This window comes from Drosophila bipectinata, chromosome 2L, assembly GCF_030179905.1.
Source record: "Drosophila bipectinata strain 14024-0381.07 chromosome 2L, DbipHiC1v2, whole genome shotgun sequence".
NCBI classification, from domain to species: domain Eukaryota; kingdom Metazoa; phylum Arthropoda; class Insecta; order Diptera; family Drosophilidae; genus Drosophila; species Drosophila bipectinata.
Window position 1 is genome coordinate 10,683,821 of NC_091736.1, and position 13,382 is coordinate 10,697,202.

General features: G+C 41.3%; 1 protein-coding gene across 1 annotated transcript; it reads right to left on the minus strand.

The window, feature by feature from the left end:
* Positions 1–508: 508 nt before the first annotated feature.
* wg (Wnt family member 1 wingless) lies at positions 509–10,053 on the minus strand. Its single transcript, XM_017243470.3, has 5 exons — positions 9,432–10,053; positions 7,379–7,629; positions 3,594–3,895; positions 2,063–2,457; positions 509–1,945 (listed from the first exon to the last, which is right to left on the minus strand). Exons 1-5 carry the CDS (start codon positions 9,545–9,547, stop codon positions 1,639–1,641), a joined length of 1,371 nt encoding a protein of 456 aa, XP_017098959.1. The 5' UTR covers positions 9,548–10,053; the 3' UTR covers positions 509–1,638.
* Between the last annotated feature and the right edge of the window lie 3,329 nt (positions 10,054–13,382).

A 13,382-nucleotide genomic window follows, 5' to 3' on the forward strand; every position in this document is an offset into this window, starting at 1 on the left:
CAATCCTCAATCCGCAATCCTCAATCCTCCTGGTCGCTAAAACTTGAAAGCCACATTCGACGGCTCGCCGACTGGCTGACAGCGCGGAATTGTCGTTCGCATTGTCAGCTGGAATGGCGACTTTTGCCGACGATATACAAAAGATGCAACTGTCGCTGCTTGTTGTTCGCTGTTTTCTGTACTTTGTTAAGGTACCTCGATTACGAGACTACCTCTCTCGTGCCCTGAGAGTTCCATTGGTGGTCAGTGGCCAAGCACCAAACGAATAAAACAACAACAAAAAAATTTCGCTGGGAAACGAAGCGCTAACCTTAAATCAATATTACAATATATTGAAAAAAAATACCATACCAGATCAACGGGGATCTGGGGCAGCCCTGACCTCTCTCAGACTAATTGCCCGCAAATAATTGCACAAATAAATTCCACTTTGAATTTTTTTTTGTAATTGTATTTTTTTTTGTTTTTTTTTTTTTTACTCATTCATCGGTTTTCGATTTTTTATTTCGATTGCATTCGCATTTTTCTTCTCTCGCTGGATTTTTTTTTAGTTTCAGCATTGTTTCTTGTTTTCCTTCGCATTAATACTTTACAGAATTGAATGTCTATGAGCTAGTATAAATTAATTAAATATTATAATCGTATCAGCTAATTGTGCACTTAATTGTATATGTATAGTTTAACTAGCCAGCTAAGTGAATTTAATTAATTAGTAATACCTATATAGGGGGCACGATGGGCGGGGAGAACGCACAACCGAAAAAGGCAGGTGGTGGGGAGATTATAAATTAAAATGCGATTCGTATAAAAAAAATAATATTTCATATGATTTTTTCTCTCTTATGTGCAAAATTTCATAAATTCCAAGCATTTTGAATTTAGCCTAAAACACTATAATTAAAAATTTAAGCTTAATTATTTACACAATAGATTTTGTATGATCAGGCAATGGAGTTTTTCGTATTTTATTCCATAGAAATTTTCCATTTTCCAGCCCTGGCTTTCGTAATTTTCTTTTTTTTTTCGAAGGACCTTTCGTCCTGCCCACTTTGCATACATTTTGGTCCTGGCCAAAGCAGTGTGCAAGCAGTACAAGCAGTTCAACAGAGAAGGAGAGATGCGCGTTATTTAAAAATTTTCAGTCTTGTTTTCAATAAAAAACGATTTAATACGACAGAGGCGAAGGAAAAAGGGGACGCGCTTGGAAAAAAACTTTAAGCTAAATTAAAATTAAGTTTTATATCTAGTGGGTAAAAAATCGAGGGGCTTTGTAATTTACAAAATAGTTTCTTCTTCCAGGGATTATTTATATCATTCGCTTACTTCACTAAAAACTGGGCAAACACATGTTCTGGCTTATATACTCTTTCACTTTTTCTTGAAATCTACTCGTTTATATTCCTCCTGTGTAATACTGCTACAAAAAAAGTGAGTGTGACATAAAGGATTAAGGGGGGGCTTCCTTGTTTTCTGTTCCGGGTGGGTTAGCTGCATCTTTAACTAAGCTATAGTCTAGGCTCTTAAAGTGCTAATAACAAAGGCTAAGCGTAGACAAAATACATAACACATACAAAGAGGGGGGGGTGGAGCGGGGCGGGACAAGCTATTATAGAGAGGGGGTGTGTGGGGCATGCCCCATTACAGACACGTGTAGATGACCTTCTTCGTTCGACACAGCTTGCACTTGACCTCGCAGCACCAGTGGAAGGTGCAGGCGCACCGCTCCACCACCACCACCTCGTCCCTTCGGTAGCCACGCCCACAGCACATCAGCCCGCAGCCGTCGACGCCCAGCGAGGTCTCGTTGCACTGCCGCCCGTGTGTGCCCAGGATTCCGTGCCGCAGGTTCTTCTCGCAGAAGCTAGGCGAGGGTTCCAGGTAGACCAGATCCTTGGAGCCTGGTGGCTTGTGTTCCGGATTGTGGGGGTTCAGTTGGAAGGAGTATCTGAAGGAGAGACAAAAATATAAACAAAAGTTAGTATATTGTATAATCTTGTAAAGGATTCTTTCGAATTCTAAAATGAATCGAACATTTAGAAGAAAAATGGATGAAGATCCTTACCTATTGTGCTTGCGACCCCTACGATGTCCATTTCGGTTGGGCTGACCAGCTTGTGGCAAGCTGTTGGACTTGCTAGGATGACTGTTTTCCAGCAGCAGACTATCCGGCATATGATCGTTCAGCATGCGTTCCTCTTCCTCGCCGTAAACCACGGACTGGGGCATCAGGGCATTCGGTCCTGCCGCATTGGAACCCACAGCATTGGGACTGATGACGGGTATGGAGTTCTGACTACGATGATTGTTGACCTGGACGCGGGTGGCACCATCGAAGCGAGCCTTCAGATTATCGCCGATGACACGGAAGTTGGCCAATCGCATCCAGCAGGTCTTCACTGTACAAGAACCGGACATGCCGTGGCATTTGCACTCCTGTCGCATCTCCGCCTGAACGTGCTGTAGATGAAATGAAAAAATAAAAAATCATGAGAGATCGTTCATTAGTATGACTTTATTAGGCTCCTTGCGATTCGACTCGCAATATGTTTTTCACTTAATTATTTTGCTGTTTTTTTCTGTCTGACTGGCTGCCTGGCTGGCTGGCTGGCTGGCTAACTGACTGGCTGGGAGATTGGCGGCCCGCCTGCCACGTTGTTGCAGTTATTAAAAATCAATAAATGTTGTTGCAACTTGCTGAGCTGTGCTGCGTTGTTGCATGTTGTAATTGTTGTTGCTGCTGATGCTGCGCAGACCAAAAGTAAGAAATCAACGCAGTTGGGGGCCAAAGCAGCAGCCCCACGATCATCATCGTGCCGATCGCAATGATTATGGAGCTGCGGCCCATAACAAGTAATAAAATAATAACACAGATGGTGGGCCCTGCACTCTAAAATGGGTCCCAAGTGGTGCAAGGAGGAGGCCAGAGGACTAGACCCGGATCCGGTGGAATCGGCATCGAACGGCTCTAGTCGCAAAAGCTGCATCTTAAATGCTGAATGTTGGATGTTGGCGCAGTGAGCTACTTTCTACGCCCCACTAAAACGGACAGCAGGAGAGGAGTTGCACAGTGGTTTAGATATAGGTTGAAATGATATCTAAGAAGTTATATATTCCACAATATAATGTCCTGTTTGGACAATCATTTAGCAAGATTCTTAGAACCCCAACTTTCCTATTAAATTTATATAATATTCTGGATTTATCCACCACTGTGCCACTATACCCCTAAAAAACCAAAGTCCTACTATTTTTTTGCATGTGGAGGGGAACTGGAAGCTGTCAACGAGTTAATATACGAGCGACACAAGCGCAAACGAGTGCAGATATCCCCCACATATACTTGTTTCCCCTGGGAAAAGAGACAGAAAATGTGGTAGGGAAAGAGATGGGAAGAGAGCTTATTCCTTGGCAGTTAGGCCAATTGGCGTTCGGCTCCAATTAATTGCGGGGACGGAAATTGTTGTCGCTGGTTTTTATTAGCGCTCCAGTCGTAAATCGCCCCATGGCAGCCAGTCTTCGAGTATTAGGACTACTTATTACTAAAAACCTGAGAAAACAATCTCAAATTTTTTTTGTAAAAATATAAAACTTACCGCTCGTCCTGCTTCGTTGTTGTGCAGATTCATTTTCTCGCGAAGGTTGCGACCACGCTCGCCAGTGTCCACAAATTCCCGGGAGAACTTGAATCCGAATCCGATATTGTCAGAGCAACCACCCCATTCCCAATCCCTAACTCCGGCCACGCTGCCAGCCTGATGGTTGGCCTGGGGAGATCGGGACTGGTGGCTGTAGTCGCAGGTGCAGGACTCGATGGTGCCTTCGCTGCAGGCCCTGGCAATGGAGTGAGTCACAGCCGCACTGGTGATGGCGTAGATGAAGCTAGTTTCACGGCAACCTGCAAGAAATAATATAAATTTTAGGATTAATATACAAATTTTAATTAATATTTCAACTGAATTATTGTTTCTCCTTCAATGCCATCATTATTTTCTTAGCCTTCTGGGTGTTCCACTTGGCCAACACACAATCCCCCAAGACAAGATCTCAATCTCAGTCAAGTCAAGTCAAGTCCTCCTCGTCGTCGTGGGCAAGCGTTTCTTTATGAAAATTTTTGTTATGAATAATGACACTTGTCTTCCAAAGTCTGGTCAATTATGACACTTCAAGTTATCAATGCCACCGTGCCACAGTGGAAAAGAGAGATGAGCCCACCAAAACCTGACACAGATTAAACGCTCAACTATAAATTCCAACTTAACACTTTCGGTCCATCGCAGCACAATCCAGTCGAGTGGACAGTTTCCCCTCTTTTTTTCTCCATATACCCCATATAAATTTTTTTTGTATTTTTTATTTTTAGTAACTGCCTCCGTGCGGACCCTCGCTTCTGTTTCAGTTTTCTGGCCTGAGAGTCCGAGGAGACCATCACAGATAAAGAACAATGAAAATTGAATTTACATGTTGCAGATAATTTTTCAAGTGGTTTCGCCTCAGTTCATAGCTCAAGATATGATATATATTTATAGGGTTTGGTCTTGTATCTTCTCCGTTCAGGTAGCTGGAAATTCCTGGGTACAAAGTATGAGTAAGCGGATGGACTGTCAACTGGGTTTTTGAATTCTACAAATGAATTGTGTGTGGAGTGTCAAGCACTTCAAAACTTAAGATTTATATTTAAGAACCATTTTTAAAATTAAATGTTTTCTGTTCTTTTGAGGCATTCTAAAAATTACCATTCGCCTTGGAAAAAATCCAAGGTGTTGATTGATGTACCTATGATTGACTAGTTTACACTTGACGATTGACGTATACCCATGCTAGGCTATATCACCCAAACAACTTCCGCTTGGTTTTCGCCGCTTTTGATTTCGATTTCCTGGAATTCGACCACGAACGAAACCGAAAAGAAATGATTTGTTTCTCCCACCATGCTCTTTTTTTTTATTTTCAATTCCCGGTTAATGTTTGTTTGTTTGTTGTTGGTGGTTTCGTTTTTCCTTAAATAATTTCACGTTTGTAACAAAATTTAAGGCGCACACAGGTAAATTGTGTGTAAATATGTGCAAGATGTTTGGGCCGCGATAAGAAAGCGGCGCATGCGCAAACGTTTTGGCTTCAGTATCCAGGGGCTCGCAGGGGCGTGGGTGGTAGGGGATTTTCCCCTGGAACTCCGTAGCGTACAGTACAGAGGCGTGACACAGTCATTGGTGACTTTGTTTTCTGGTGATTAGCTTAGCAAGAATTCGCGTTACCTTTTGGAAGCGAAAAACAACGAGAAAGGTAATTTCGTTTTTGTTTTTTATTTTTTATTTGGTGTTTGCATTTCGTACTCTCCTTTCGTGGTTTCTTGTGTAAATAGCGAACAAAAGATAATAAATTGAAAAAGATCGGGGGTTGGAGTACCTACGTACCAGTACCCTGGGCAATTAACCAAAGAAATGCCAAATGAGCGGGGTGTGGCCAAAATGGAGCAACCAAAAAAAAAAAGTAAAATTTCCGTATGTGTAATACGATATGGTTTTATTTTTTTTTTTATTTCTTGTATAATTGCCAAAACGGATTTCCGCTGGTAGTGGGCGTGTCGCAAACTGATTGAAATTGAGAGCACCCAGAGTAGCCCAAAAAGGAGGAGAATCAGGAGCAGGATTTAGCCTGCTGATCTCCGAGCTGAGCAACTGCCAAAAAAAAAGTATGAAAAGTATGAGGGACTAGAGCTCATCGCTGGGATAAGCTGCTTAGTGACAGCAGTTCCAGGAATAGTTAAGAGACCTCTTGATATAAAACCCACAGGAATACAGCAAGGACACCCGGGGTGGCTTCGTCACGAACCGATGATTGCCAAAAACGGAAATCTCTACCCCCGACGAGAAATCACTAATAGAGACAGCCTGTTAAAGCGTGTGGCGTGGCAAATTGACAAGGTGTCACCAATTAGAAAACAAGTTAGAGAAGCCTAAGCCCAACCCGAAAAAGTGGACACAAAGAGTCCCCTCGGCGACAGGCTGTATGAATTATGTCCTGGAATCTGGTGTGCCCCGCTGGTAGGGTTTATTTCTTTCTTGAATTTTTAGTTTTAGAGCCACTGGTTCCGTTCGGTTAGCATTCGAACCCCAAGTGTTAATGGTGCTCTCTGTAGGTGTTAATTAGGGCCAAGGGCACAGAAAAAAACATTAAAAATTTGATTGTGGAAAGCGATGAAAGTGCTGCGATAAAAAGCTGTCACCAGGGCAATAATTTCCCTTTTTTCCTCTCTCTCTCAGTCTTGTATTTAAGTAATCCATAAAATGTCAAGAGTTGCCGAAAAAAAGAGGGGCTCATAAAAAGGATGTTAGTGAAGAGTCAAAATAACTTGATAAGGTCAAGAGCCTGGCTATAAAAGTCAGCTGCTGACAGTCGCAAGGGATCGAAGCCACGCGACGCTGGCCACGCCCTAAAATGCATATCCATATCCATTCTGTATATATCTGTGAGCCATCACACCAGGTAGTTTTAGTTTTCAATTTTCAGTTTGCAGTATACAGGATCTTCAGGAAGCAGGACAAAACGGTAGCTAATAAAACGGCAGGCGACTGCAATTCTAGCTAAAAACGCGGCAGGACAAGATCTGGGCATGCGCGACTTTTGTTTACATTGATATAAGAACAACTGGGAGTTGTTCTCCTGGGATTTTGCTGTTTGGCGCAGCAGGCGAACAAAACTCCCCGAAGACGACAAGCACGTTTGATTGATTTGAATGGCTGACTGACTAGCTGACTGACTGAGTGAGTGACAACAGTCTGTGTCGTCTGTCTGGTTGTCCTTTAGAGCCCAGTGGTTTGGTAGTTCAGTGGTGCTGCCAACTTGTCCTCATTAGCATAAACGCGCTGAAATCCAAGTGGAGCAAGTGCAGCCAGCACACAATGCGCACTCTTTGTTCCTTGTCCGAGGGAAAGTGGCCTCTTCAAAAGGGTAGTCAACCCATATATGCATATATGTATAAAATATACATATTACCAAGTGCTCAGATCGTATTACAATAACAAACAAGCGCCACCAAGTAAGAGGTCCAGGGGAGTGACATTTCATAACATAAATAAAGTGGAAACCGAAGGAAAAAAAACTGGATTTTCAGTTGGTTATGCAAGCAATTTGTGTTTAGTTGCCTTGTTTTCTAGTTGCAACTGCACATATTGTTAAAACGAAGGCGTTGACAGCAATAGTTGTTGCATAGATCATATTTCTCAGGGATCGTTAGGATCCTGAAGAAGCTAATTGAGATTTGAAGGAGATTGCTGACAAAAATTATACCCGCATGTGATGAGATTTGAATTTGTATCCGAAAGATTGCAATCTTGTAATTTAATCCGCACCCTTTTTTCTAATTTTCTTTACAACTTACCTCGATCTACGATCTTTCCGAATAGATTCTTGCCCCTCGAAATGGTTTTCGTCGAGCAATTCCAGCGGCGATTCCGGAACTGGTGCTGACATTCGCTTATGGCCAGATTGGCGCCTTTGACAAGAGCTCCCAAAACGCCAGGATTGTCTCGGACCAAACGTCGCTGTTTTCTTCTCAGTGTCGAGTGAATGGCCGGATCCATATACATAATGGGTGTAATGTTGTTTGGTTCGCCGACCTTGGCAATGCCCCTGAAAGAAAATGGACCAGAAAACCCAAGAGTTAATAGAGCAATCGAGAGAAGAACGAAAAAAAATGGGTTGTCAAAACTATTTAATGCTTGGCTTGGTTTTTGCGCCTAATTATGAGAATGGGAATGTGGGGATCGAGGGTTTTCCAACAGCTGAAACATATATATTGCCATGACATCTTTGTCTTTGGTTATGGGTTGGTTTTTTGTCATATTTTCCAGGGTTTTGTGTGTCTTTCCACTTGACTTGAGAGACGGTGTTGCTTTTCTTTTCGATGTGTGTATTATTTTTTCGGTTTTTCATTTTGCGGCTTTTCTGTCCGTGCGGCCTGGGCGGTGCACGTCAATTGCCGGCGTTACTCAAGCATAAACCACACACACGGGTATTATCCATAGATACACATATACTATTCAGATAGACAAATATTTGCCGGCACTTGTCGGCAAACGCTTTGCTCCTCTCTGACCTGTCATAATTTATTTTCTTGTTTCGATTGTTGATCTTTATAGTATTTTTCAGCATGTTCCTCGCTTCATTAGTAGCTTCATATACATATCTATATTTTCATATATATATATATTTATTTATACTTGTACGCACAACAAACAATAAATAAACATAACCAAATGTTTATTGACAGGCCTCTGGGAATGCAAATTAATTGCCAATTCAATTGAATGTTGATTACGGTGGGAATAAAACGGGCATTCCATTTAAAACAATTGCGCAATGCGATGAAAATTAATAAAAATGTTCATAAATAAAACAAAAAACTTGATCGAAAGTGTAACATCTGCCACGGGTCGGGGGATTGTGCCAATCGATTTCAATTCCCAGGCGGATTAAAACGATTCCCCAACCGAGATTTATGCGACGGCAATCCGAAGTCACATTTACTTGTGTGTGTGTTTTTCTGACTGTTTTTTTATGTATTTGTGTTGATTTTTTATTGTTGAGACGGAAATTTATGCCGTTATAAAAAGTTATTAAGGCTTAGCTGAAGTTTTGCACATGATAAAAGTCAAACAAACAACTCATCACAGCTGGGGAATCTATGGAAGCTTTTTGTGGGTTATGACAAATAAAAGTTGGTTAAAAATAAAATATTTGTCTAAAAATTTATTTTTAAGTTATTCAGGCCTCTTAATATTTTTGTTGTTGTTAAAAAATCTAGAATTTAATTTTTACAAATTTTTTCCATTTTATTTCAAGATTTTTTCTTGAAGAAAAACAAAAGACTTAGACAACGAACTTGATTTCCCTACGGCTGCAGTTCAGCCCTTTTTAATGCATTTTTTGTGAAAAAGTTAAAAAAAACTATGTTGCTTTCATTCAAAAATCTTTCGTATTACTATTCTTCTAAAAAAAATCTCCATTCATATCTTAAACTGTGTCACACACACACACATACACACTCGCAGACTTCGTCCCAAGTAAAAGTTGGATGCGCGCTTAGAATTTTTAATTGCTTTCATCAGAGGAAGAGGCAGAAAGATAAAAAAACAACATCTTTCAAGAAGTTGAAGCTTTATTTTATATTGTGCATTTTGTGGCTTCCGCATTTAGTGCGTGACCGCTCAAGACCTATAGGGTCTATTTTTTTCTTTTTGGAGGCATGTTTGTTGCGGTGGGAAATGTTTCTCAAAAACTTTTTTGGGCGCGTGCCTTGTTGTTGTTCTCCAACATCTGGCACCTATACTATTTTATTTTTTTTCGGCTGCTGTTTGCTTAAGTTATTTGGAAGCAACCGCTAATTGGTCACTGCAATTGAGCATTTAATGGAAAATATTTGACGGACTTACCACCACATGGAGCCCCGGCCCCTGCCGGATTTCTGTTTGCCCTCGACGGGAACGATGCTGCTATCGCTGCTGAACAGGGCCATCAGGCAGATCACAAAGATATAGCTGATATCCATTATTGTTAAATTCGTGTTTGAACGGCACACACTCACTAACACTTGCTAATATATTATTTGATATATATTTGATTTTGCGTTGAGTTGTTGTTATTTGTTTGCGAATGGTTAGGGTTATATTTATTTTATCGAGCAATTTCGCGTTCAATTAGCGCACTATAAATGAGGCATAATCATCATTAGCATGCGTATGCCGATATTGCTGCTCATATTTGTGGAATTAATTGCGAAATCGAAGACCGGCGATGATGATCACACGGCAATCATGGGACACACAACAATCTTAGACTTGTGTTGTGCGAGTTTTCCCAAATAGTTGATGTGTGTGTTTTTGTATAGACTTAATCGAGAAGAACACTCTCTTGGCTTGCTCTAGTTATATAGTAGATCGGTGCTTGAGTTTGGTTTAACGCGACGATTCTTCTTGTTTAATTCGATTCGAGCGGAGGAGTAAAGATTGTTGCCCGGTTAAGCGCCAACACTTAACTGAAACACACGGTGCGTTCTTTCCAACGACTCTGCGTTTGTCAGCAGCGACCCGATTTCCGAGATGCCCGATCCGCTCCGATCGCCTCGTCAGTCTTCGGTTTTTTCGGTTGACACCCGATCGGCGATCGCTATATTCCATTCAGTTAGAGTGGGGCGGAGCAATGGCTCGAACGCCATGCTTATCCGTGCGCCAGAAGAGCTCGGCTATACCTGCCACCTATACTTCCTACACGATCGTGTCTTCTCTTCGTTGTATCACATCTCGCTCTATCCGGACTATATATATCTCGGTGCGACTGTGTGCGTCTTATATAGCTGGGATCGCCCAATAAGAAATGGCGGAAATGGAAAAACTCTGCTGCTCGGCATTTTCGGTATAATAATCGATTGTATTGCCAGATTATTTGCGCAATCTGATGAAATTTGGTAATAGCATCAACCTCAGCCGGGCAAATGCACTTAATTATATTTATTTGTGGCAATTTTTTGGCTAACCTTTTTTCGCGAGGCATTTATAAGTTAAATTTTTATGGCTGCTTTGATATGCTTACCGTTTTTGTTATTTGCGGTTTCAAACTAATCATTTTGATGGATAATAGGGGGTTTTGTGTTAGAGGTTTGGCTTTTATACCTTTGGTAGAGTAATGGTAGAGTAACTTACATTTTTCTGTTTAGTTTTTAATGGAAATATTTATTACTATTTAAATTTTAATTGTAGTTTAAATGTAGTGAAATAGTTTTATTTGATAACTAATAGTTATATAGTTAAAACTAATAATAAATGTTAGTGCATGTTTTTCAATTCGTTTTTATCATCAGTATCTCATCATCATCTCATCATCAGTATCATTAGTAATACATATATCAGTATCTCTAGTAGAAAAGTAGTTTCTAGAATTTAAAATTCTCCTACTAACAATAAGTAACAATTACTAATTAAATAGTTTCTCTTATTTAGAAAAAATACCACAAGAAATTCCTTAGTTTGTTGCCTGTGTGTACATGCCCTCTTGGCCAGAACAAGTTTTATGCCTCTTTTCGGAGTAGATTTTTCGGAGTCGTCTGCAGCCTTATGTACTTGGCTCGAATGCAGCCAACTCTCTCACACTTGGGCCATTACATTCAGAGCTGACTTTATGTCTTACCTTTTCCTTAACCATAACCCGGCTGCTTCCACTAATTGGACAGTGGCGGCGTCATATGTGTGTTGTTAAATAAAGGCAGGTATCCCCCTCTACTTTTCCCCATTTCCCCTTCTGGCAACTCCTTCTCTTTTATGTTTCGGCCATTTTAAACGAAATATAAATGGATTTTTTCTATTAATGTTCTATTTTGAAGCACAGGAAATATAAAATTATTGAAAATAAATAAAAACAGGAAGAACAAAATGGCCAATGGAACTCGAACCGTTAGTCGCTTTAGGCCAAAAATCCCTTGGCAAATATTAGCACAGTCTGGGCGCTGGAAAAAAGAGTTAGTAACCAAAGGAAAAGGGTAAAGAAGGAGTTGCAGGAAATTGTGCATTTATTTGCTTAGGCCACGGGGCCGGGGTCGGGGCCGGGGCCGGAAAAATTAGCGCGTTCTTATTAATTTTATTGCTCGGGAAAAACCAAATGATGAGACACACACGCACTCCCAGACGTTCACATTCGTCGGGTGAGTAAGAACAGAAGGCTGGAATGTAAATAAATCATAAAATCTGAACTTTTTCTCCGCGCTGCTGTAGGTACCGATCATCACTCTCCCGGTATAGTCTTTCCTCTTTTTGGAGGTTGTAAAACCAACCCGAATCGGTCAGATATAGTCTGATGGGTCTATTTATTAAATAATGCCAGATACAGACAGTAGTGGTAATTTCTTAATGGGTAGTAATCATTAAAGAGCCATTTGGTTTCAGTTAAATTATTATCAAACCTATTTTAAAGTCTTCTAAAAATAATCCCAATCTGTTAGGCATTTCCTTACTCTATTTGTATCGAGTTTGTACACTGGTTAGCCACCACAAAACAGTTCGTAACAAATTCGAGGCTAACCAAGTTCCGACCTTCAATCTGATATGGCTAATCCATCAAAATATAATATCTATGCGTAAAACAACGCCACAACAATTCTAAACAAACCAAACCCAAAACCCCCGAGAGACTCAACCTTGAAGAGGCGAAACCAAGCAGTGTTGTGTGCGTCCTTGGACTTTTATGCCCAAGGACAACTGTCTGGTCTACCAACAAGGAGCTGGTGTCTCAAGGATAATTTACCAAAATAGCAGCTTGTTAGGGAAACTGGTCGAGAAGTCAAACTTTTATTGGGTTATATATATGTGCATTCTTTGTCGTAGTTTGAAAATTATTGCACAAAAAGTGAATGCTGGAATTTTAAGGAGTTTCCCAAACAAGTCGAAAAGTCAAACTTTTTCCGGCCTAAACATTTTCAGTTTCTTACACCTTTCGGGACAGAGTGGGTGTTGTTTCCCTAAAAGTGTAAAATCTAGGCTCATAATTGCAAATAATCGCCTGGCGATGAAGCGCATCTAAAACGCAGGCGGAGCAGGAGGAGGTCCTGTACCTGGTCCTGCTAATCGCTCACAATCGGAATTTATATGGTCGGCAATCATTTGGCATCATTTGCAACTTTGCGTCTGCAAGTTGTAGGATTCCCTCCGCCCTTGTGCCCTCTGAGCCCTGTGGATCTATGAATTCGTTGGGTTGCTCAGTTGTCAACAGGCGGGTAGAGAGCATGGTCGAATTAGCAACGCTGTGTCCTGTCAGCAGAATTGGTAAAATCAGCAGCAGCAGCAGCAGCTATCCGCCACTGGCCAGGGGTCATACATAGGTCAGCACCGATCGCTGCATGACTTTTCGGAGCCCGAGTTTCCCGGTTTTGTCCCTTGCAGGGTGTGAAAATTGCTTCCAAATAAAAATTTGCAACACTGTGCTGCGTTTATGGGCCTCCTGTTTCACAAAACAACTAATGTGCCGTGCAAAAATGATACGCTTCGAGCGGGGTCCTGAGTTTGCCTCGGGGTTCTCTTGGGTTCCAAAATTCCCTCTTGTAAGTCCCGTGATCATCTCGGCGATCATCATGGACAGCTCGCGATCATCTTCTCCTGAAGATCTCCTGAGCGTGTCCTTTCTTTGTTGATTGAAAACAGTCCTGGGCACTTGCTGTGCCTTCTGCATGTTTTATTGCACTCGATTTTACGCTTAAATCCTGTCTGAACCGATCGGTCCAGATGATCGCTATTGCGTCCGATATTGATCGACACCTAATGGGCATGACATGAGACGATTACCCCAAGAGATGCTGCAAAGGTTGTAAATGTTTTCTTTGGTTCTTATGGTGGATTTAT